General features: G+C 35.3%; 1 protein-coding gene across 2 annotated transcripts; it reads right to left on the bottom strand.

The window, feature by feature from the left end:
- Positions 1 to 6,874: 6,874 nt before the first annotated feature.
- Positions 6,875 to 24,373, bottom strand: LOC146738977 (plexin-B-like). 2 transcript variants are annotated; one of them, XM_085503302.1, is made up of 21 exons: positions 24,167 to 24,373; positions 15,196 to 16,255; positions 14,696 to 14,863; positions 14,156 to 14,281; positions 13,791 to 13,891; positions 13,537 to 13,669; positions 13,238 to 13,400; positions 13,015 to 13,111; positions 12,708 to 12,828; positions 12,435 to 12,569; positions 11,900 to 12,001; positions 11,269 to 11,362; positions 10,863 to 11,047; positions 10,605 to 10,753; positions 10,336 to 10,459; positions 9,931 to 10,067; positions 9,609 to 9,782; positions 9,356 to 9,449; positions 8,762 to 9,052; positions 8,110 to 8,286; positions 6,875 to 7,986 (listed from the first exon to the last, which is right to left on the bottom strand). In XM_085503302.1, the coding sequence occupies exons 2-21, from the start codon at positions 16,237 to 16,239 to the stop codon at positions 7,438 to 7,440; spliced, it is 4,164 nt and encodes a 1,387-aa protein (XP_085359428.1). In that variant the 5' UTR covers positions 16,240 to 16,255; positions 24,167 to 24,373; the 3' UTR covers positions 6,875 to 7,437. The 2 variants fall into 2 exon arrangements, with proteins under 2 accessions (XP_085359428.1, XP_085359429.1); XM_085503303.1 differs by lacking the exon at positions 11,900 to 12,001.
- Positions 24,374 to 27,621: the final 3,248 nt, after the last annotated feature.

Raw genomic sequence — 27,621 nt, 5'->3', positions numbered from 1 at the left:
CCGCGTGTAATTCTTTGGTAATGCGTTCAATGAAGTGCAGTATGCTTTCACTAAAACTATAACATTTTAACTTATACACAAGGAGCTTGTGATTAACAGAATCAAAGGCTTACTGAAATATGTCTATACAAAGTCGACCTACAACCTACAGAGTCAAAACTGTCAAAAATATAAACATATTTTAACATATCAATAATATGTTTATTATACACCCACCAGAGTAAAAACTGTGATAATGACTATTTGTTTGATGTTGTTGTTCCCTGTGTTTTAGTTCGCTGAACCGCGAGTAACCCCGGTGCAGAAAATTTTACAAGATCGAACAAGGATACATATAATGTATAACGAGGACACGTGTATCATTAATCTAAATAAAGTTGCAATCGCCTTTACTGTGTATGTTTTTTTCAATTGCGTCCATTTTGAACCTTCATATACTATGACAGGTGAGTTATTGTGTGTACCCTATAGTGACATTGTATTAGTACTTTGTAAACGCATATAACTGTTATAACTGTTATAACGAACTGTTTATATGCTGACCATGCTGACTCAATGCACATATAAACTCATGATTTATGAAGAGAAGCCTTACTGAATAAAATACATTTAAAATGTATTTACAATGGCTTTTTATTTACACATTTTAATTAGTACTTATCGAAGCTGTTACAACGAACTGTTGATATGCTGACCATGTTGACTCAATGTATATATATAAATTCATGACATATGTAGAGAACCCTTACCAAATAAAAATAAAAAAATAAAATGTATTAACTATGCGTTTATATTTAGACATTTTAATGCATTTACATGTGTTTTAAAGGTCTTTGAAATGCTTTTTACATTAAACTGCCATGTTTTTGACACTTGGAGCGATAAAGTTAATGACTTCTGAATGTATTAACATGTGTCTTAAGTGCGTTTATTATATTGGGCCGTATTAGTTTGAACATTACTATTACTAATTTTACCATGTATGGCTTAGTATAAATGCTTTTTTAACAGGTTCATCTTCAGTCACAAATAAAAACATATAAACAACCAGCTATCGATAGTAAATATAATTGAATTGTCAACAGTCGGCCATGAGAATTGATTTTTCCTCTAAAAGGTGACAGACGGCTAGACAATTGCACCAATATCCCTCCAAACTTCCTTGATGTCATTAAATGATCACTACACAGTTTCAATGACAGAGACTAAGTCATTCTCAAAATGTCGTGCCTCGAAAGTAAGTGCTCTCACAATTCCAAAGGTAATTTAGAACAAAGAAAAAAATAATTTTCTTCAAACAAAAAATAAATTATTTGAAAAGAATGTGCTCACTCCTTTCTAAACTTATAAATTTCACAAAGATCTATGGTTGGTTATGTTATTTCCACTTTTCAACCAAAGAATACAAAGTCAATGTTTTAAGAGCACAATTTGTGAAAAAGGTTAGTCACATTTGCAATAAATATGGCAGTGCCATCTGTACTCCCCATCTATTGAGTATGTTACATATATTTTTAACACCAGTGTAGCTAAAATAAAATTCTAAACGCATTCATACAATTCCGTAAACATGACTTGACATACAGCAGTTGAACCCCGTAGTAAAAACAAACTTTTCATGCCATAATCAACAGTGGGATTTATATGTATCATATAAACAATTAAACGTGCACGGGTTGGTATTTACAGTTTACACAAAGCTTTGATGAAATGGTAATTGATATATTGAACGCAATTGGAAAAGAATGCAAAAAAACGGTGACATATATTTGAACGGGACAGTGAAAAAGACCCTGGAAAAATGACTGTTGTAATCGTCATGAACAGAGTTTCTTTTGTACCTCCTCCCCAAACCTTAACTCTAACCATACCAGGATTTTTCCAGTCAAATTTGGGGTAGGTATACAAGAGCGAAAATGTATTTTGATGTCATCATCATCATAATTTTTCTTTTGTAGTTTAAACAGTATATATTGTTGTGATTATTGATCTGATTTTACCTGGCCATAGTTTTGACAAGCATCTCCTCGCCTCATATTTTGAACAGTTCTTTTTCCGGACCAATTGTTGATATATTATTGTATTATTTTGAAACTAGCATGCACTTCATGTTATATATTCAATGATGAAACAACAGGTTTAGCAGCGCATTGTTTTTTTCCATTGTTATATGGTGCCAATACAGTACATTTACAATATACATTTACAAACAATAATGAATTAGTTTTATAAGAAAGTAGAATATACTACTTAAGGTAGAAATGCCGTTTACCTGACAGGTATTTTAATTAGTTAATTAGGAAACCAAGATGACCTTCCTTGTCCACACAACTATATATTTTCGGAAAGCTTATTGTATGAATTTTAAAAATTTTGTAGTATTTTTTTTATGAACACTGTAGTTTGAAATATGCACAAAAATGTGCTTTTTTGTCTAAAGTGATTTAAAAATTTTAAAAAGTTAGCTTCTAAACCATGCTTCTGTTTCCTGTCAAAATTGGTTTATGGGTACATCTGTATACTATGAAGAAAGTGCCGTCTTGAAAACTGTCTACTAGTTGTCAATTTTGCAGGGCAGCAGCTCAAATTGCACTACGTCAAGTTTATGCATAATTAACACCCAGGCTAGGTGTCTGTACGATTGCTGTAACACTGTTCAACCCAAAACAATGCCCGACGGCGTTTTGAATATAAACACATTGTCAATCATTTGTGAAAATTTCAAAACAATAGGTCATAGCGTCTAGGAGCTATTTTTTAAGTTTGGGATGTGCACTAAAAAGAAGCTGAGATAATTGCTAATTTGCATAACAATTCACTCAGTAAGAAGTTTGCTAATGCTCATAATTAAAATGGCTGTAACAGTTTCAAATTTAAATGTATTATCGTTTTGTTAAAACTTAAATATAGTGCATAATGGAGATCCCGTCATTTCTTTTTTTCACCATGTTTCTTTTTTATTATTTATGTACAGCCTTGCTAAATCATGCTAAGCATTCAAAAGAGATAATGTTTGCACCTGTTATCTATATTTTAAAATCGTTTTTTGAGTATGTTCCACTATTCACAATTCTACAAAGTTTTAACAGTCTATAGCCAAGACCGTTTGTATAATAGAAAGCAAAAAAAAATCACTCCCAAGTGCCCACGAACATGCATCTCTACCTTAAGACAGGTGCGATTACACACAATTAAAATGAGTGTGGATCATCCTGAAACCAAGTATAATCTTTGGCGGTGAATCGTAGCAATTGCAAGACATAGTCACACGGTCACAGGTCCACAGGTGTTTGTGTTGACCGGACCTTGTTGCTCATTAAATTCACAAACTACCATTATGGTTTGATGATGTCACATAGCTTCGCACACAAAAAAAGAAAACATTTCCTTTATTCTGCTGTCCATAAAGGAAAATCGCCAAATGATGTGCAAGAAATGTGTATACCAATCAAGAATCAGAATTGATTTTGGTGAAATCCATCGAAAAAAAAAATGAGATCTCATCTTTGACTGCCACAAACTCCAGGAAACATTGGTATTTTATGACGTCATTCTCTGTACATGTAAACCAAATACCACAGTTACACAGTTGACCAGCTAGAAGAATTACACCATGTTATTCAGTAGTTAATAATTAACGCAACAGCTTATGTGTTGTCAGGTAGAGTTATAATCTAACGTCAACAGTTTTCAATTACGATAACCATGTACAGATTGCCCTGTTGACTACAATATGCACACGAATGTATAACAAACTCATAAAACGTACCTGAAAGTGGAATTTCTTTGTTCTCAAATTATGTTTTATTGTTATTCGCTGTGGCGATTACGTCCTGATATGTCATGCAATGGCCAGTAACCGTCAAAATGTATTGATGTTCACCCTGTATAGAATACCAGTCTACTACGTACATCCAACTATTACTGTAAATAAATCACACGAAAGCAAGCTAAGTATTTTCACTGTGGAGTCAAAGGGTACGAGCGCTGAACCGCTTCCTTATATAGGGTTACATTCGTGTTACTACACGTAAGTAGGTCGACAGTATGGCTAAGTAGTACTCTCTGGTCAATGTACCTTTGAAACATAAATAAAATTGTTGACATTCCTACTTAGGATTTTAAAGACGACGCACACTCCATTATCGTGTGATATTAGGATGAGGACAGGGATGTGTACAGTAATGGTAGATGTATTGCCGGTTATTTTAAGCGAACCTACTCGCCCGATCGACTAAAACACACTGCTTTAGCGCACGGCATTATAAGGTATTTTATATAAGGCATACTATTTTGAAATAAGTGCACTATTTTATAACTTCTAGAATGATAATGAAATGATCTAAATTGTGGGCGTGATAATGAAACGGCGCCGTCAAGTCTAGAGTGAACAAAGACCCAATGCTATGCAAAGCTGCAATCTATCTTGTAATTTGAAACTGTCTGAATAATTCTCATCGCTATAATAATGGTGTACAGTGGGGAGTGTTGCCAAATTCACTGACTACAATTGAATTTGGCTTACCGGTACAACCACGTGATAACAGTTATCAGATGATCTTTGGTCAATGTGTGAGTGCTGGATGAAGATTGAACAAACAATTATGATTCACTGCGAAGTGTTCATCTTGTATCGTGATCTTCGAGGTTCACTCCACAAAACTGGATTTCAATAAATTTCGCCATCTAGAGATACGGAAGCAAACTATCGGCCATCTGTTTTCACTTGCAAGTGATGTAATGTACAACGTCTGCATGTAACTCACATGCTATATTTTTGTGTCCAATTTTTGGTGATCGGTGTTTTAAATTGGTGTTAATAACACAGGAAAGAAAATGTTAAAATTAAAAATCGAAGGTAAAAAGGATGATATTTTATTATTTATTATTTCTTTATTCCGCACTATATGGCCACCGGCCTAAAGTACTGTTACATTTCAAAACTTAAATTACACACGGTCGCTTTAAAATTACAAGATACATATACTTCAAATCATACTTTCATTTCAATTTCTCTGTAATGAAAACTCTTAAACAAATATTTACCCAAATTTAATAAAATATACGAGTTAGTACTCTGTTGCAATGCAATGAATTTCATCTTGGTTGGTGGTGAAAAATAATATTTTGGTACGAATTAACATTGGTATTAACAGCTATTGGAGTTTTAATAGTACCCGAAAGATTAACACTGTTAATATAATAGAAATATTGATTCGCTATTAACAAAAAAAAGATAGATAATAATTGCAATTCACTATCATAGTGATCAGCCCCTCTGAAATAGTAAACCTAGATGGACAGTGCGCATGCCAATCAAACATCGCTCTCAAATCTACATTAAAACAATCTCAAAGTACTGTACGAATCTTCCACAGAACCGCCATATATCGTGTCAATACTCGTCATGGTATTCATGAAAGTGGCTCTGTACATTTGGGTGACTCACTTTGTTAATGATTTTAATAAAATGGCATACAAAAAAGAAGTGAAATCCTTTCTTAAAACTTGTAGTAATGGCAATTCTCATATACATCATACATGTCGTCTAGTACCGTGCTCCTGCTCAAGCGATAACGTTTTCAAATATAGATTCGAATCATAGATCGTACTCCACGAGAAAGCTGTTCAACAAGTATATAGTAATGGTTTAGACACTATAACCATTGGGACTATCACCTTATCGTTGATGGGGGCTTCAGTAACCTGGAGTTCTATTCCACCAGGAGTCTTGTTCTCCTGGTAGGGTCATCCAAGACGGAAAGATTTACAGGTAGAACCAGACGAAGTATAGTCCCTTCGTATTCCAGGTTGTGGTTTGTGTTTGGGCTGATAACCTAATCCATAATTACATAAACCAGATACCGAACGAATACTACTGAACCTAACAATTTGGGGAAGCCATGGTCCTTCCTTACAGGAGTGCAATTAAGAATTAGTGAGACACATTGGACTGGGCATGAAAAATACAATTTGCTGATGGAATGTCAATCATCTACTCTATATGAGACGACAGGACACGCATAGGGGAAGTAACTATAATGATGACCTGTGGAGTATTTCAAGCACATAAAGACCTTTACTTTTCGAAAAAAGTATTTAAGGAGGATATTGAAGATAAAATGGCAAAACCATGGTACCATGAAATAGTAACCAGGATTGGAATGGAGCAATTGAGCACTGAACTGAGGTTTGTCAAAAAGAAAACAATTAGTCAAATCTAGCATTGTTTGAGATTGTAGCTTAATTCCCCTTCTATGTATGGCAGTATGTGCTTTTGTTGGTAGACCTTGCAGCAGATTCACTTTATAACGTTGAAACTTTAGTAGAAACAATTTTACAGTGTTTGATACATTAAATAACAAAACGAGGAGAGTTGGGACACAGATTGTGAGTTGGAGTCTTTTATGGAGTTTTTAGTGTGATTGCCAGTGGTGGCGCACATCTATGTCCGTCAATTGCAATTGTATCACACGATAATCGGTATTTTAAGCACATGGCCTTTACGTAGAAGACCACGTTTATTGTTCATATTTATCGTTATGATATTACCAGACGTATTAACATGTAAGACATTTTAACCTGCTAAGACTACTATTAAAATAAGGGGTATTCCCATCATGGAATTGTGAATAATGCTGTACGTAGCTGTCATGCAGATCGTCAAAACGCCGGTAAAGTCGAATATGTTGGTCCGTGCGTAATGCTTGTATTTCAGTATTCCACGAGTATGTGTAAACATTCTCGATGATAATGATCTGTTTTTTTAATTTTAGATTCACAAACTGAAATGTGATATAGAATCTAAAATTGAAAATTCTTAATCTATGACATTATGTCAATTGAGTAGTCAATTGAGAAACAGAAAATCGAATTGATGCATGAACTTCATTTATATTTATTCGTACAGAGAAATGTTTACAGAGACTATTTGTACATCAGACACTGCAGAGTAGTATGTAATGTGGCGTAATGTAAAGATATTACAATATCACATAATCTACAAATGATAAATGTATAATACATTAAAAAACGTTAATTTCATCATACCTGAAAAAAGCATATCTTCGTCGGCGAGTTGTTGAAGCGTGGTTAGTTTTATATTTCAAAATACATATATGATTTATTACTTCTGACAGTGGTTAACAATGATAAAACTGTTTTGTTTTTTTCAATTATAGAAATATGAAATATATAAACACTGGTTTGAATGCAAATGATTCAGATACATAATGATGAATTTACATAATGAGGAATTAACATTTTTTGTCAATTCACAATGATGACGATAACATCATTTTCATTTCAACAAATTTTAATCAAAATATATAGTCATTCGGTAAATAATATGTTGTCTCAGTTTATGTGTACTTTATGTATTGCCACAGTGAAAACACACATGTACATTTACTTATTATTTATTAACATACAATACTATTACTTCGATTCCATTGGTTTGGTGTCTGGAGTAGAACGATCAATCTCTTCATATTTACTTGTCTCCTGTTGCTTGGTAACTGCAGGTTTGTTTAGTGATTGATACTGACTAACATCACATGGCTGCAATGATTCATATTCACGCGAAATAAGCATTGTTTCCAATGCTTGATAATCACTGGTAACTTGGGGTTGTAATGTTTGATAGTCACTCGTTGTACACATATTAGCAACTCCTTCACTTGGTATTTCAGAAACAGGTGTTTGTAGTTCCTCCTCAGCAGTTGAACCACGTAGATCTGTCGTGTTTTCGTCCTTAATATCACTGAGTTTAATGTCCATGTTCAGAACATTTCTTCGTAAGTCATTGATCTGCCTCTCACTATCAATATGTTTACGCTGATATATGACAATAACTACTACGATTACAATCAATAATAAAAATGCCACAACAGATAAACTGACTACAATAAGAATGATATTAGGACCCGACGTCTGGTCCATGTAAGACAAATATCCAATGAAGAAGTCAAGGTTTCCAACAACAACCTGGAGAAAAAAAAGTAATGCAATTGAACGTATTGATGACGAGTTTACTACACATTACCACATTAACATTATCACGATAGTTGATTTGGTGAATTGGAATATAGAATATAGAAGATATCTTACCATCACTTTAGGTAAATTGTTAATAGTTGCGGTGCCATTAATATCCACTCCTCTGGGTTGCGATTCAGGAGGTATACAGTATAATATAGTATTATCAATACCTGTTACATTACATATCTCAGTTCCAATGTATACGGTCACTTCATCCCTCGTACTGGCAAGATTGAGGTTCTCTCCCTGAATACAAATATCGAAGCCACCATGCAATCAGACATGCAATCAGGCGGACATAATATATAGCATAGAAAGTGTTAATATACGGCCAATAATTCGACATTATAATGTGGGTAAATGTTGTAAATATTCACTGTTGCCTATAACATATGTTATAGCACTATTAGATTTTCCTCTCTCTTAAATGTGTACTTTGGTAGACGTCAGACCACTTAAACACAAACCATTATAAATCAAACTCTACACATGCGACAATTTGGAATTGTGCTAACTCACAAAATACGTTAGACTGTGTCAGCGTTGGTAGTAAATATAAAGTGATACACGATGTTCTGGTATACAACCATATACGAACCAATACTAGATAGTTTCGAGGGACAAATTGCGTCATTTTGGGAGATTGCACGGTTTGTTATTTAAACATTTTCTATACATGCCATTCATATTCTTATTGCTTCTAAATGTAGAAACAATTTACCTTGATATAGAGTTGCTCTCTTTCAAAGTGGCTGATATGTGCTTCATTATCAAATCTAAAATAAACTGGGTTCATGTAGATGTTGAAATATAACTGGGGAAGACTGCGTAGCTCGTGTACATCGTCCATTATAAATCCTATTGTAACATCTACACAGGTCCCACCGCATGTCGATCTTTTAGATTGTGATAACTCATCTGATCTCGTGTGATTGGGTTGTGTTGGTGGTGGATATGGTACATATGGAGTTATGCATATCATACTGGTATCGGACAATACTTCACATGGATCCTGTAATATAAATTAATCACACTTAATATTATCTGTTACCAATGGTGTAGATTTGCTCTCACCTTTATGTCACAGTGTGGTAATATGAATTTAATATATTTTCATATATTTGTGTTATATGGCACCTGACTCAGATGCCTCTGATGGTTTGAAACAAGGACAAAGTGAAGGCAATCTGATTACAATCTGATGTATTGTATGGCGTTTTTAATTTTATATATTTTATTTTACTAGTATTATAATTCAGTAAATGGATAATAAAATGGCGTTCCATTTTTAAGAGGATTATAAGAAATAACTCACTGAGGTATAGGTTTCTTGATATATATAAATTATCAGTTTGGGCTCCTGAATTGAACCAAAATTAGTTCCATAAACACTAACTTGTCGACCACCACTGGAAGGTAAAGTAAAAAAAATCAATAAACAATTCAATCAATCAATCCATCAATTAATCATGGTTCATTAACTCGCACAATTAGGCAATGAGATCTGCAACCGAATAATCAAACCAATGCTTGTAGATTTTGTCTGTATATTTGGTAGTTACCCATACCTGAACATACTTCCCTCTTTTGAAATACTGAATACTGTAGGATTTTCTGTGTACTCATATGTTATTTCATTAATTGGCCGTGCAGCGCCATCGAAATACACTGTAATCGTTGCACTATATGGTTGTTGATGCGGTGGGGATATGCATACAATACTTGTACTATTCACTAAATCACTATGGACAAATACAAAATAGAAAAAAAACCTGATTTTAATAAATGCATTATATATGCACTATTTATTTGTTGATTTATATATGTCGAAACATGTGAATAAATACTGACACTATAAAATATTACAGCATTGGTACAATGAGTTATCACCTTTTAACTGTACACAGCGCTCCATCGATAAATGCTGTTATATTCCTTCCAGCATTCATATATTTTCCTGTTATCACTATTCTAGTACCTCCAGCTTTTGGACCAATCTTGGGAATAAAGTCATCTGGAATTTGTTTCTGAAGAAATGTTAAATAAATTTACGTGCACGAAATTAGTAATTGAAAAGACACAATACACCTCAGAGGCGGCGGCACGAAATTTTGCATGAGGGCGAGATCTTACTTGGGGAGTCCGGGACAGATTTTGAACTCTAGGCCCTCTGAAACGCTATATCCTGCATTTTGAGGAACAAAATTTGCTGACACAAAGGGTTTCAGCTTGGTTTTGGAGGGGCGACTCCCCTGTGCCTCAACTGATCCCTAGTCAACATAGCTTAAATATTACCCTCCATGTGAACTGTATTGAACTTCCAGATATTCCAGTTTGTGTTGTTCCATCATTACCAATAACTGTGACACTGATCTCGCCAGACATATCAACATCTGCAGAGTCGGTTGTGCATTCGATACTGTGATTAGAGTGAAATAAAATAAAATTATATTGTCATTGTCAACAATTGTGTTGCACCTAATAATTTATCAAATTTGTTTAGTTCATTCCCGTTTGCGTTGTTTTGCGATGGTACGTTATAATAGCTTGGCTGGACTTATTACCTTCTAGATACAGTGTATCTTTCTTCAACTAGTATGCAGTCACGACCTCCAATGTGGACATTGTCAATGTGGAAGTACGTCTTTCCCAAATTGCTGCCACTAACGACAATGTCTGTCCCACCTTCAAATGAACCAGAAGACGGCCAGATCTGAGAGAATAATTTAATTTTAATAATTCGAATAATATTAAAAATATTCACTTGATATATCAACCAGTGCACCAATTGTATTTTTCAAATTTAAAATATTTCATATTACCTCGTAGATAACAGGACCAGCACAGTTGTGAGTTGTATCTTGTGGCAACCAATCATGATCACAATGTTGTTCAATCTGACAGGAATTATCACTAACACACCATCCACATTGTAGTTCCTCTCTACTTGTTACAGTAGATAAGCATTCACTGCAGTCAAGACTGACACTACAATCATACAATGTTACTGCAAATAAAATCTCAGATGTAAAATGTCAGACAACACAAAACCATAATAGTCATGTTATAGATTTATGCACTAGCTCGACAAAGTGACGCCACAAATTTAACAAAGCAGATTACATGCATGTCATATCACAAACACTGGTAATCTTCGAATTGCCTGGCTTTAAATTAGTCTCAGCGTTAAACGGAAGTTGGTTACCTGTTTCTCCACAATATACTCACCTATGTATCCATATATATCATCAATGATATAGTTATCATTCCATTGTACAATTAAACTAACGTTCAACTCTTTGGTATCAGCATTATAATGGTACTAAGACAGAGGCAGAAGTTTACAAAATACTATTAAATACTGACTCCTATGAAATGATTATACAAGTATTACATAAACAAAAGTAGAAATTGTGTTCAATAACATACAAATGTTTATTCGTCCTTACATATATGAGGTAAACATATAATACATATGTCCCTATATTGAATGTGAGTAAAACTGGAAGTTACATGCCAATTCAACCAATATGGAGATAAGGCTTTCATTTGGACCACATTTGCCATAACTAAATTAACATTCGTGTATTATCTGATTGAGTAGAAACATTAACAACTAAGAAAATGGTGATCTTGGATAATTTGTTATCAACATGACCACAGGTCAGCCATATAGTATCTGCCAAAAAGCCAATTCACGTAAATGTGTATTACATTGTATATCATTGCTATACCGTGCTTGACAGTAATATTAATACAATGACATAACTCTGGGTGTACGTACCACAAAACATTGAAAGTTATACATATCAAAACATGGATCACCCACTCAATGCTAAGTTACCATTCGTAAACTCACTTCTTTAGCATCACATATCAATATAGATTCATTATATCTAGTAGCTGATGTAGAATCCTCAAATCCATCTCCGCTTAGAATACATTCATAACCTGGATTACCCTACAAATATTAAAGATTCATTATATCTAGTAGCTTAACTGAATGTCCTCCTCTTATCCTCCAAATATAACTTTCAATATAATACTAGAATAAGATTGAAGGGTCGTATTTTTATGTTTCGTCAATAATAATCTTTCCAGGAAAGTAATATGCTCATGCTAGACTAGCTACATTTGCCATACATTGGAGTTACAATTTGATTGAACGTGTCTCAATACAACCAAATATAAACGTTTAATTACCAGGTGTGTGTGCGTGTATGTGTGTGTGTGTGTGTGTGTGTGTGTGTGTGTGGGTGTGTGTGTGCGTGTATGTGTGTACATTATTTACAGTAACAGCATGTTCATGGTACAGCTTGTACAGTTGTAACCTGAACAAAATGCATAGTGTCAAAATAAAGAACATATACTCATTACAATATAATTTAGTTTACCTTCAAATCCGGGATATTGACTGCGTTTACTAAAAGCGATATTCTCAAACTAACGTGAACGAGAACTTCATCACCTTGCTGCTCAACATAAGGACAGTAATGACGCCCTCTTCTCTCACTGCTTTCAAATATATTCTGAAATGAAATTGCAATAGCCATGTACGTATAAAAGTACAATGTTTATATTAACTGAATTATATGTGCTAATTATGATGGTCTTTTATAGTTATCATTATCAATAGTTAGCGCATTTATGTTATGTTGTGAACTTACATTTTCTCCTACAACAATTGTAGAACTATCATCCTCAGCACATGTACTACTTTCATGTGTACATTTGTTTTCATATATACACCAATCACATGCCCAGTTACTGCTTACACACTCTGTACATCTGTAGATAGTAAATTGTAAACAATAACGATGACCACGATACGAATATAATGTGAGTTTTTGTTTATCATGTCACGTATACTCTATGGCTGTAATATTTATTTGTTAACTATATCAACTATCATAGTATAATGAAATATTTGTATAAACATCAAGAATGTATAGATAAAACAATTAACACACTTACGAGTTGTGGGCAGAGCAATTGAAAAAATAAAATTCAGTATGTACAAACTCTACAGTTGTTTCCATACTTTTTACAGAAAGTTGTACTGCCACGGAATCTGACAACAAAAGAAATGTCGTATGGCACTTAATTGCAAGTACAGGTATTCGCAATATCTACAATATGTTGACAGCACTGCTGATTGTATTATAAGTGTTGATAAATATAACATGCTATACAAAACCTTGTCCACTTGGTGTATTAGATCGAATGTCGAAAGGCGGTGTATCACAAGTCAAGACATTTCCAGATTGAACAGCTGGTGTAATAAATATTATTCCAAACATACAATGATAAGCTGGGGTTATATCACGTTCATCAGGTAATTCAGTAACACTGAGAGTGATCTGAATAACAATATAATAATAGTTACACGAACTGAGAATCACGTATTGTTATATGGTTGTAACACGACAATGTAAAATGCGACAGCATTACTATTATTTTTAATATCGAGCGATGAATCTTTGTTCTAATTTATACCTGATTTCGGACAGTAATGGCGATACTATTGGTTGGTTTTATTGATGTTATATTAACACACATATCATCAGAAAACACTTCTAACCATCTTGATGTTTGATGTGAAAATGGGCAATCACTATAAAGGGAACATCTGCTAAACCAAAAACATACAGGTTTATAAAATGTTTTCGTCGTGATTCAATTTACATATCTGTTTAATTTGTTATTTTCATGTGAATAAAACATTGAAGATTAATGCAACTTATGTCAACCTTTTTTCCAGTGTACACCAACCACAGTAAGGATCCATAGCACTAAAACATTCACTGCATGTTGTATACTGAATACAGTCTTGTACCTTGAGTTTGTAAAGCTACAGTTACACAGAAAGTTATTAGTCAAATATTGTGTACACTAATCACATGCTGGGTACTCATTATATTGCGAACGAGAGCACTGGCGACGATCATTCTCCATGGAAATACCAAACGCATTTTGACCCAGTTGAATTTGTTTTTAGTATAATTAAAAAAATATATATTTCGACAGCTTGAAATATTTCGTTCTATTAGCATTCATAAAATCAGTTTGGTTTTACCGATAGAATTCCTTTAATTTGTTAACGTGTTATACTCACTCTGTGTTGGGTAAGAACATAGACATGTTGACAGTTATTGTCAAACGCTATATCAGACAGAACAGATGAAGATTGCAGGTACTGGGTGTAATAATCTACGGCAGATACACTTTGTCTGAAATGAACCTACAAATAATAATACACAAGAAAAATAATATTCACGGTCAAAATTTTAGCACTCCAAATAAACTAACCATTATGACATTTAAGGGCCATGGTAGGATGAATGTAAACTTACTATAATAGTGTCGATGGCAATATTCTGTGCGGGTAAGATCCCGCTACCTGGAAAGCTAATGACTTTACTAAATTACCCGCCATGCATTAGTGCAAGGGAATAGTACAATTTATTAGTGTTGCGTGCTGGGGTATATCAGTACACCAGCAATTGATTTATTATGCATAGTAATTGTCCATTTTGTGCTCCTATAAATCCAACAGTGTGTCCTTGTAAAGTGGTTACAGCAATAGATGTAAGCAGTGTATTGGGATATTATTTATGTACATCAATCATGGATTTATTTGCATAGTAACTCTTACCTTAAGTATGTGTCCATCCTGTGTCCCTATAAATCCAACAGTGTGTCCTTGTACAGTGGTTACACCAATAGATGTGAGCAATCTATTGGGATATTCAAGACTAGCATTTATGGATAAGGGATCTATTCCATTTAAAAATCTATACAGACCACCTGTTGAACATTCCTCCTAAATAATAATGCACACAGCCAACAGATTAATGAAATTAATAAAACGTATTGAACACAACATGCGATTTTACTCAATATAAGAAAGTTATACAAGTAACATATTTGTAATCGATTTTCAGAATATATATTATATTGTAGTAAGCATCATATTAACCAGGTCATGTAATATTGTAGCATCAACATTCGCCAATAATTGTAATTGTGCTTTAATATTTTTGAACCGAGAACACCTTTACAGCGATTTTATAGCGATTACGTCATGCTTATATATAGATATTGCAAGTAAACCATAAGTATGTCTCAATCATACATGCTACAGTGTATACTTACTACAGTGCCTCCAGAGCCGAGACATACGGACCAACGTATATAATCTAATTCATAATCAACACCACCCTGATTAACACAGCCAATTATAACATCACTGAAGGTGTGTTCAATGTCTGTCATTTTATACATACACACTGCAGATTGTTGTAATAGTGTTAAATCCTGTGGTGTTTCTCCCCTGGCAAACACAGCAAATAGAACGTGTTCCCCGTCTTCCAACAATAGTGATGTAGCTAAATCTGATGCTGGTTTCATGACATGGGCTGCTTGTAGCAAATTGTATGACGTACCATCAGATCCAATACACTGTAACGTTACTTCTGTGTAAGAGTCGTAGTAGTAGGGATTTCTCTCTTGACATACACGTACAATCCTAGATATGTATGAATTTTCAGATCTACCCAAACGCTGTACCGTAAGAAAGTAACTGAATCTACCATAGCTGAAACCTTTTATATAGATTACAAAATCTTGAACAATGGTATCATCCATATTTACACAAGTTCCAGGTCTAGAGCCTTCAGATACTACACTGAAAATGCTTCCTTGAAGTTGTCGCCCACTCACATTTTCATTTCCATAATTAAGTCCACGTTTTAATGTCCCAACATACAACATAGGTTTATCATCATAACCGGGTGCTACAAATCCCACAGTAGAGTCTTCCACAGTAGGTGCAGCAACATATATGTCACTAGTACCCAGCACAGACAAGTCAGTCAAGTTTCTAATCTGACAATATCCATGGTCACTTCCACAAGTAACCAAATTATTGTCATCGTAGTTAATTGATAATATCTTATTATAGTTATCGGTTCCATCATCAAGTTTAGTTGTTATATTATAGATTAGTTGTAAATCTTTATCCAGTCTATAGATGTAATCAACGCAACCAATGTATACGTCACCGGTGCTGCCATGTACAGTCATGTGATTGAATTCAAGGGAATCTTTGGTAAACACATTGACAATGGTGGAATCTACAAATATCACACATACGATCACAATAACCAGCAACTGTGACATAGTACCATGTCTTGCCATGACAAAGAATGTGACTCTGGAAAAGAACAATAGTGCTGTAATAAACCATATTTAGTTTAAAATAGATGTTCAATTTGTCTGAATCGTAAAAGACAAACACTAAAAAGTCACTGAATAAGGGACAATACAAATATCGCATAATCCGTGTTTAATAGGTTATTGAAGTTTGAACAGGCTAATAAACTAATTGTCAACAACAATTCTTTCGTAACGCGTTCAAAGTTTGCTTGCACTAAAACTATAACATTTTAAATTATACACAAGGCTTACTGAAATATGTGTATACATAATCAACCTAAATTTTCGAGTGAAAACTATCAAAAAATAAACATATCTTAAAAGATTACTTTGTGTTGACCGACGATTAACCTGTCAATAACCACCAGAGCGAAAACTGTGACAAAAGACTATTTGTTTGATGTTGTTTTTTCCTTGTGTTTAAGCTCGCTGAACCGCGAGTGACCTCGGTGGCAGCCATTTTCCCAAGGTCGAACAAGGTCACCTTTAGTGCAACGAGGACAAGTGTAGCATTAATCTACACGCAGTTGCAATCGCTTTTACTGCGTATGTTGTATTTACCTGAAACCCCTTTGAACGTCCATATACTATAACAGGCGAGTTATTGTGTGTACCCTATAGTGACATTGTATTAGTACTTAACAAAGCTGTTACAACGAACTGTTAATATGCTGACCATGATGACTCAATGTATATATAAATTCATGACCTATGAAGAGAAACCTTAACAAATAAGAATACATTTAAAATGTATTTACAATGCGTTTTTAATTACATATTTTAATGTATTTTTCATGTGTTTTAAAGGTGTTTGAAATGTTTTTTACACGGCGAAAAAACGCCCTCGTTTTCAACACTTGGAGCGATGAAGTGAATGCATTTTGAATATGTTAAAAATGCGTTTTAAGTATGTTTATTATATTTGGACATATTAGTTTGTAAATAAACAATAGTACTAGTTTTAATATGCATGGCTTAGTATAAATGCTTTTTAACTGATTCAACTTCAGTCGCCGGATTGCCTTTATAAATATATATTAGAATCAAAGGGAATAATGAACATACTTTGCAAACAAAATATTATTCACGATCCGCTTTATTACAAATTAAAATTTATTTTTAAAATAAATGAGTTCATTGAAAATTAAAATGTTGTCTTGTCCTGAATGCACTGGGTGAATATGTACAACCATATCCCATGAAACATAAAATCAAAGTACTAAAAATTGGTATTAAGTATAAAACAATAAAAACACATTTCAAGCCTCCCAAAATAAACGTTACTCTTCTAGATAAATCGGTTGTTATGGTATAGCATGTTCATTGTATTGTAAAGAAACATTACTATTTGTTTCTACTGCAACACTAATAACATTATTATTTTTAAAAAATATACGACGTAGTGAAGTTAACGAATCTTTCATTTTGTAATATGAGTGTTTTCTTAGGTCTCTGTCTCTAAAAACATATAAACAACCAGCTATTATAGTAAATTTAATTGGAATTTCAACAGTCGGCCATGTGACGTATTATCTCTACAAGGCGCCAGACGGCTAGATAATTGCCCAATATCCCAGCCAACTGGCTTGATATCCTGAAAAGCTCACTACACAGTTTCAATGACAGTCATTCTCAAAACGTTGTGCCTCGAAAATAAGTGCTCTCACAATTCCAAAGGTAATTTAGATCAAAGAGTAAAATGTGACTTCATAATTTGTTTCAAACAATAAATAAAGTATTTGTAAAGGATGTGCTTACTCCTTTCTAAACTTATACATCTCACAAAGATTGGTTGGGTATGTTATTTCCACTTTTCAACCAAAGAATAATGTAATTTTTAGTAGCCGGTGATTTGCCCAACCTAATTTGAGATTACCTCCCACAGTGCAGCAAAATGTAATTGAGTGATCACTGGTTCATTGCCCAAGTTGCAGAAATATGCAGTCTTGAACATGTGGGGTCTGGCAGCACCCCTGGGTCAGGGATATCATATATCCTGCAGCCAACCATGTTAGCATATAGAGGTGACTCAAGGGAATATTTTTCACTAATCCTGTTTATTTGGTGCATTCCTGAGGATAAAACAGGACGTGTTTTTGTCAGCTCTCCCGTTGAATTTTGTCTACATTGAATTGCAAGAAACCCGTACACAGCTCATGCTGAGAACTGGTAAGTACAGTTCAGCCAAGGCTAACTACATAAAATACTGTAATGGATACACGAGCCTACAGTTTCATACCACAGAGCATAGCCTAAGTGCTGATCGGTCAAGGCTAACTCCATAAAATACCGTAATGGATACAGGAGGCTACTGTTTCATACCGCTGAGCATAGCCTGAGTGCTGATCAGTCAAGGCTAACTACATAAAATACCGTAATGGATACATGAGGCTACTGTTTCATACCGCTGAGCACAGCCTGAGTGCTGATCAGTCAAAGCTAACTACATAAAATACCGTAATGGATACACGAGGCTACTGTTTCATACCGCTGAGCATAGCCTGAGTGCTGATCAGTCAAAGCTAACTACATAAAATACCGTAATGGATACACGAGGCTACTGTTTCATACCACTGAGCATGGCCTGAGTGCATGCCAGTTCAACTCTGCTGGTAGCAAGTACACATATAAAAGCCTTGGTTCATCCACACTATAAAATATCCATACTGGGGCGGTATGAAAAATTGATAACTACATGTTGGCTCTGCTAGAATGCAAATATTTTTGATATGCACTACTGTCATTTATGTGTGATTCCTTTGCATGGCGTTTATTTTATGGTGTCCAGGAGAGTTGCAGGAGGACACGCTGATTTCTCTATCCAAGTGCCCTTCCTTCTGCACCCTCCCTTATATGCATGGAAACCTGTTTCCTGTCAGTAACAGTGGGTTCTCATTCATTGTTATTACAGGAATTGGTCCAACTGTGAGCCACTTGCATGAAGCATGTCCTCATTGCAGCTTACTGATGCAGAAAAGCTTCTCCTTACAGAGCCTTCAACAACCAGGTCTGGGAAAGTGCGACAAAAACAGCAGAAAAAAGGGGATATTGAAAAAGATGCAATTGTTAGTGACATTGAAAATGAGGAAAAGATGGATACAAGCAATGACACATCTGCAGAAAGTGTAGACCCACCGCCACCAGAAAATATAGACCCACCACCATCAGAAAGTAGGGAGCAACCACTACCAGAAATGCAGGGGATAATTGTAAGCCATGCCCTGGTACATGGCAGTACTTCTGACGATGATGATGGTTCATACATGTCCTCACCATCCCCACCACCTCCAGTAGATTCCTCATCAGGGAGTGAAATAGGTGGTTTTTCATCTGAAGATGAAGAGATGGCACGGTTAAGATTACGTAACCACAATGCCAAATTTATAGAAAACACCTGGAAAACAGTATATACTGAACCAGCACACTACTCTGAGTCTGAAGACGACAGTAGTAGGATAGATGATGATGGATGGAGTACAATGCTAAAAAAACGCCATACACAGCCCTTCACTGGTAACACACCTGGACCAAGCATTGATTTGGGTGAGGGTGCAAAACCCATTGATGCTTTCTATTCCATCTTTCCAAGATCCCTGGTGAAAAGATTATGGAAAGAAACCAACAGTTATGCAACCTGGTGCATCACTAAGAATGGAGGGAATAGATTCTGGTCTCCAGCTAGCAGTGAAGAAATAAGTGCACTGATTGGAATAATTGCCATCATGGGTGTTGATTCAAAACCAGAGATAGCAGACTACTGGTCCACCTACCAAGCTATAAGAAATGACTACATTGCCAATGTTATGAGCCGCAACAGGTACCAAAAACTGATGCAGTATTTTCACTGTAACAACCCAGAAACTGACCCAATGAATATAGTCAATGATGAAGAACGCAGAGAAAGGAGAAAAGAAGCGCCTCTGTATAAAGTACAGCCAGTACTGGATGCTGTCTTCACCAATTCCCGGGAATGTTACAACATGCATCGCCAGGTTAGCATAGATGAATCTATTGTTGGCTACAAGGGTCGTTATGGAGGAGTACCTACAGTTTTTATCCAGGGAAAACCCCATGCTAAGGGATTCAAAATATATGCCTTGGCTGATAGCAAATCAGGCTACAACTACAGGATTGAGATCATGTCAATTACTGGTAGTCATGAGAAGTATAGAAGGGATGTGTCCAGAACAAGAGATCTGTGTGAAAGGCTTATCGTTGACATTAGGGGATGCCATCATGTCCTGTACACTGACAGTTATTATACCAGTGTAGACATGGTGAGTTACCTGCTAGAAAATCATGAAATATATGTGGTTGGCAGCGTTAGGCAAGATAGAGTGGGATTTCCAAATGCCCTCCGTACCAACTCCAAGAAAAATTCAAATCACAAGGCAATAACAAATTTAGAGAGGGGACAGTTTGTATCCAGACAAAAGGATACAGTGGTGGCTATATCATGGAAGGACTCCAACCTCCTGAATATACTGACAACATACTATGAGGGCTATAGAACCGAGAATCAAAGAGTTACCCGTTTTGTGCGCTCACCAGATACTGGCAGGAAAGTAGCATACTCTTTACCTTCCCCAGAAGCAATTTATGACTACAATCTGTACATGGGTGGAGTTGACAAGTCAAACCAACTCAGGTCCTATTATACAGCCCAGCGTCAGTCAAAGAAATGGTGGAAGTATATTTTTTTCTACCTTCTGGATACTGCTATATGCAACAGCTGGATCCTGTACAAAGAATCAGTGGATCCAAAGAAAATGCACAAAGCCTTCCAAATTGAAGTTGGCATGGCACTGGTTGGTGGTTTTTCATCCCGAAAACAGCATACCAGAAATTCTGAACCTGTGATCAGCTCATTCAAAAACCACCATTTAGTACATAGTCAGCGCTCCCGTGGCTCATCCTGCAGATGGTGCATTCAGTTAGGGAGAAAAACAAGGAAAGGTTGCCCTGTATCGACTGTGTTCAGATGTCAGGAGTGTAGCATCAACCTATGCAAGGGCTGTTTTCTGCCCTACCACCATGTGGCCACAGGTTGCCCAGACAGACCCAAGACAACACAGACCAGTGAAAATGATCTTCAAGAGTCCAGAAAAAGATGGGATCATGGCAGGAGTGATGGTACAGCAGTCAGAGGTGGCAGAGGAGGCGGCAGAGTTGGAACAAGGGGAAGAAGAAGAGGAGGAATCAGAAAAGTCTGAAGAACAGATTATTGGGCCCCAGGGTGGAGGGTCTTGATAGGAGACTGAGAAGACATGTACATGACATGTAAGCTTACCATGTTTTTTTTATTATTGCAGCATAGAAGATAAAGCCTCAGAATACAAGATATATATCACTACTATACACAATTATACGTTTGTAGAGCCCCTGCAGTACTGTGTTTTGCAGGTAATTAGATGTCATAATGTAGAGCCTAACCAAAAATATATGCATTCTGTCAGAGCCATTGCGAAGCTACTTGAACATGGGGCAGGCAAATATGATATATTTGTAGTATCAGTTATCTGAAAGTTGTCCCATGGTAGTTACTGCCAGCCAAACAGCATATTTTAGTAGTTGGTGAAAACCCCTCATGCATCCTATGGTATTCACGGTCAGCCAAGTAGTTTATTTAAGTAGTTGTCAAACACTCACAGCTATCCAAGCTGTAATTTATGGTAGTACAGGCTATCCAGATGGAGCACTACAGTAGTTAGGGCCAACCAAGTGTAATGTTCCTGCAGTATCAGTTTACCACAGGTCATTAAAAAGCAATTGACCTTGTAACCCAATACGCATTTTTTATGTCGGGCAGGAGCCTCAAAACCACTCGGGCATATCACGGATTACATAAAATTACGCTTTGGGAGACCTACGGAGATACCCCTTGGGAGAAAGAGGATTAAGAGCACAATTTGTGCAAACAAAAATAATCACATTTGCAATAATGAGTATTTTACATCCATTGTTAACACCATTGTAGCTAAAATAAAATTTTAAATGCATTCATACAGTTCCGTGAACATGACTTGATAAACAGCAGTTGAACCCTGTAGTCAAAATAAACTTTCCATGCCATAATCAACAGTGAGATTTATATATTATCTTATAAACAATTAAATGCGCACGGTTTGGTATTTATAGTTTACACAAATTGAAAGTTCTAATGAAAATGGTAATTGATATATTGAACGCAAAAAGAAAAGCAAAAAACGGTGACATATATTTGAACGGTCACATTCACGGGACAGTAAAGAAGACCCGGAAAAAATGCCTGTTCTAATTGACCTTGCAATCATCATGAACAGGGTTTCTTATGTACCTCTACCCGAAACCTTAACTCTACCCATACCCCTACCATCCAGAGTTCCCAAATTTAACTGCATATGCCCCCTGGGAACACTATAGTTATGTCAATGTCCATAAACATTTGATTTTGGAGCCTTAGGTAAGAGTTAAGTTTAGTTTTAAAAGTTGAGGGTACAGAGAGAATTCTTTCCTAAAGATCTGTATTTTTCGAGCCTGAATTTTGTGCAGAATTTTTTCCAGTCAAATTTGGCGTAGGTATACGAGAGCGAAAATGTATTTTGATGTCATCCTCATCATAACTTTTTTTTGTAGTTTACACAGTAAACAATATATATTGTTGTAATTATTGATCAGATTTTATCCGGCCATAATTTTGACAAGCATCTTCTCGCCTAAAATTTTGAACAGTTTTCTTCCGGATCGATTGTTGATATATTATTTCATTATTTTAAAACTTGTACGCAATTCATGTTATGTATTCAATGATGAAACTTGGGAAGACTTGTCGTTATTTATTACTATTATTTTTGTTCAGAGCATTCATCAAATAATCTCTACACTCTGAATTCAAGTTGTCACATTTGTATCAATATTTTATTTCATTAACCACATATTATCTATCTATAAATAAATACCCCAGGCACAGCGCGAAAGAGCATTAATTTACAATAATAACGGTGCACATTAGGGATTGTTTATTAGAGTCGCCATAGGGTAGCTAGTGAATAAAAGGGTCACTTTTCTGATAATTAACAATTTCAATAAGAACATGCGAGTTAAATAACAATACTACAATTATGTTTATGAAAAAAAAACAGTTTGTAGTGACAACAATTTTGGCTGTGCATTGTTGTTTTTTCCATTGTTATATTATGCCAACACTACTTCAATAAAACAATTACAAACAATAATGAATTAGTTTTCTAAGAAAGTAGCATATACTACTGAATATAAGTGCGGTTATAAACTATTACAATGTGTGTGGATCATCATGAAACCAAGTATAATCTTTTGCGGAGAATCGTAGAAATTGCAAGACATCACACGGTCACAGGTCCACAGGTGTTTGTGTTGGACCGGAACTAGCTCATTAAATTCCCAAACTACCATTATGTTTGATGATGTCACACAGCTTCGCACACAAATATTTAAAAAAGAAAACATTTCCTTTATTCTGCTGTCCTTGAAGACAAATCGCCCCTAATTTAAGAGAATGATATGACATCATAGTCTCACGAGAATCAACGAGATGTAGATGATGTGCAAGAAATGTGTAGCCCAATCAAGAATCAAAATTGATTTTGGGAAAATCAATCGAAAAAATGAATTATGAGATCTCAACCTTGACTGTCAACAACTCCGGGAAACATTGATATTTGTTGGCGTCATTCGTTGTATATGTAAGCCAAATACTAAAGTTACACAGTTGACCAGCTAGAAGAATTACACCATGTCCTTCAGTAGTTAATAATTAACACACCAGCTTATGTGTTGTCAGGTTAAGCTATAATCTAACGTCAACAGTTTTCAATTACGATAACCATGTACAGATTGCCCTGTTGACTACAATATGCATACAAATGTAAAACAAACTCATATAACGTACCTGAAACTGGGATTGTTTTGTTCTCAAATGATTATCTAATGGCTAGTAACCGTCAAAATGTATTGATCTTCACCCTGAATAGAATAAAAGTCTACTACGTACATCCAACTTTACTGTAAATAAATCACACGAGTATTTTCACTGTGGAGTCAAAGGGTACGAGCGCTGAATCGCTTCCTTATATAGGGTTACATTCGTGTTATTACATGTAAGTAGGTCGACAGTATGGCTAAGTAGTACTACCTGGTCAATATACCTTTGAAACATAAATGAAATTGTTGACATTCCTACGTAGGATTTTAAAGACTACGCACACTCCATTATCGTGTGATATTAGGGGGAGGACAATAATGGTAGACATATTGCCGGTTATTTAAGCGAGCCTACTCGTCCGATCGACTAAAACAGACTGCTGTAGTGCACTGCATTATAAGGTATTTTATATAAGGCATACTATTTTGAAATAAGTGCACTATTTTATAACTTCTAGAATGATAATGGAATGATCTAAATTGTGGGCGTGTCAATGAAACGGCGCCGTCTACTCTAGAGTGAACAAAAACCCAATGCTATGCAAAGCTGCAATCTATCTTGTAATTTAAAACTGTCCGAATAATTCTCATCGTGATAATTAATGGTATACAGTGGGAAGTGTTGTCAAATTTACTGACTACAATTGAATTTGGCTTACCGGTACCACGTGATAACAGTTATCAGATGATCTTTGGTCAATGTGTGAGTGTTGGATGAAGATTGAACACACCGTTATGATTCTCTGCGAAATGTTCATCTTGTACCGTTATCTTCGAGGTTCACTCCACAAAATTTTCCATGGATTTCAATAAATGGCGCCCTCTAGAGATATAGAAGCAAATCATTGGCCATCTGTTTTCACTTGCAAGTGATGTAATGTACAACGTCGAAATGTAACTCACATGCTATAATTTTTGTGTCTATTTTTTGGTGATCGGTGTTTCAAATTGGTGCTAATAACACAGGAATAGAAAAATTTAAAAATTAAAAATTAAAATCAAAGAGAATAATATTGATATTAACAGCTATTGGAGTTTTAATAGTACTCGAACGATTAACACTGTTAATATAGATTCGCTATTGACAAAAAAAGATAGATAATAATTGCAATTCACTATGGTGATCAGCCCCTCTGAAATAGTAAACCTAGCTGGTCAGTGTGCATGTCCATCAAATAATAAATAATATTCACTAAATTGCATATTTTGAAATTATAACAAAAGCACAATGCTCATTTGGATATTTTTATATTTTTTATTTTTTTCCTTATTATATTGCTACACTGAATATAGGTTTCATGAAAGTTAAAACTTGTGGTAGTTCATAGGAGTATTGTTGAAGATAATACACTCTATTTTTTATGATCTTCAACACCTGCCTTTTATGACAAAAAGCTGCATTTTGTAATTTTTTTTTTGAAAATCGGAATATCGGAAGAGGTAAAATGTTTATCGGAGTGTTTACATTAAAACAATCTCAAAGTACTGTACGAATCTTCCACAGAACCGCCATATATCGTGTCAATACTCGTCATGGTAGTCATGAAAGTGGCTCTGTACATTTGGGTGACTCACTTTTTTAATGATTTTAATAAAATGATGTACAAAAAAGAAGTGAAATACTTTCTTAAAATGTTTATTAATGGCAATTCTCCGTGTACCGTGCTCCTGCTCAAGCGATAACATTTTCAAATATAGATTCGAATCATAGATCGTACTCCACGAGAAACCTGCTCAACAAGTATATAGTAATGGTTATACGTTATAACCATTGGGACTATCACCTTATCGTTGATGGGGGTGTTTGTGCGCTTCAGTAACCTTGAGTGCTATACCGCCAGAAGGCTTGTAGTTCTGGTAGGGTCATCCAAGTCGAAAAGGTTGACGGATAGAACTAGACGGCTATAGTCCCCTCGTATTCCAGGTTGTGGTTTGGTTTTGGGCTAATAACCTAATCTATAATTACATAAACCAGATACCGAACGAATACTACTGAGCCTAACAATTTGGGGGAAGCCATGGTCCTTACAGGAGTGCAATTAGGAATTAGTGAGACACTTTGGACTTGGCATGAAAAATACAATTTGCTGATGGAATTTCAATCATCTACTCAGTATGAGACGACAAGACACACATAGGGAATAACTATAATGATGATCTGTGAAGTATTTCAAGTACTTAAAGACCTTTACTTTTCGAACAAAGTATTTAACTGGGCACCTGGAGAATAGATAGATAGATATATGTAATAAACCATTAGCCATGTAAACAAATGCCCTAAAATTGTCGTGGTGGTTTTACACGTTTTGTTGTGCAAAAAGTCGTATAGTGACCACGTATTTTATCTTTGTTATGAACAGCACCATACAACTTTACATTGAAAAATTAAGGAAATATAATCGTCTGTTTTAATGATTGCTAACTGCCTTATATACCTGTTACGCAAATTGCTTACCCGAAAACTATCCCCTGAGTTATCCAATACACAGCTTCAAATCAATCACAAGTTTTCCATCTTGGATTTTATTCCCTGTAATCTAGCCAATATCAAATGACGTATGTCGGTATTATGAATAATCTCATAGTTGCAGCCGCAACAAGGCCCAGACACGACGACGACAATTTTAGCATTGCTGGCAAAATAAACGAGAAATATAAACCTGAAGGGCTGAAGTGATATTAAACCATCGACATGGGTAATTCATATACGCTAAAATGTTCAAATATTGTATATACAGTGGAAATTGGAGACGTATCATACAGCAGATGGTGTGGAGGACAGATCCTTAAACAAGAAAATGTTTTTTAAAATGTCTGCATATGTTCAGGCCAGGGTATAGTTTAGTGATGTTGGAACAGTCATATACTATTTTTGGTATAAATTAATATAAATTACAGTGAGCTTTATTATCGTTCCACTTCTAAGTAATTACCTTATTTACGTATGGATAAAACATAGGCAGTGTTCATGAACACTTTGTGCCCTTTCCCTGTCATATGTTTTGTTCTGAGTTATTTTAGGTACTCACTAAAACGAAGGACCGCGAAGGACCGAAGAACCTAACCGAAGGACCGAAGGACTTAAACGGGTGTAATGACCATAAAACCTGATACAAATAACGTTGTTATACGTTGCATTTGTTCACAAATTATGTAGTAGTTATAAATATGAACGAAGGACCATGTTTATATTATAAATATGAGCGAAGGACCATGCGATTACGCGATAAATATTAGCGAAGGACCATGAGTACGTTATAAATATGAACGAAGGACCATGTTTATATTACAAATATGAGCGAAGGGCCACGTTTATATTATAAATAAGAGCGAAGGACCATGAGTACGTGATAAATATGAGCGAAGGACCATATTTATATTATAAATATGAGCGACGGACCACGTTTGTATTATAAATATGAG

The sequence above is a fragment of the Saccoglossus kowalevskii genome, chromosome 9 (assembly GCF_978046115.1).
Source record: "Saccoglossus kowalevskii chromosome 9, keSacKowa6.1, whole genome shotgun sequence".
NCBI classification, from domain to species: Eukaryota; Metazoa; Hemichordata; class Enteropneusta; family Harrimaniidae; genus Saccoglossus; species Saccoglossus kowalevskii.
This window is presented reverse-complemented; position numbering and strand designations above follow the sequence as displayed.

Bases quoted from the DNA above. Each gene is read 5' to 3' on its own strand.
- LOC146738977 (XM_085503302.1), bottom strand. From the start codon at position 16,239: ATGGCAAGACATGGTACTATGTCACAGTTGCTGGTTATTGTGATCGTA. The intron at 11,048-11,268 runs GTGAGTATATTG...TTTTATTTGCAG, and splicing joins TGATATATATGGATACATAG to TAACATTGTATGATTGTAGT. The intron at 7,987-8,109 runs GTAAGATATCTT...TTTTTTCTCCAG, and splicing joins ACAATTTACCTAAAGTGATG to GTTGTTGTTGGAAACCTTGA.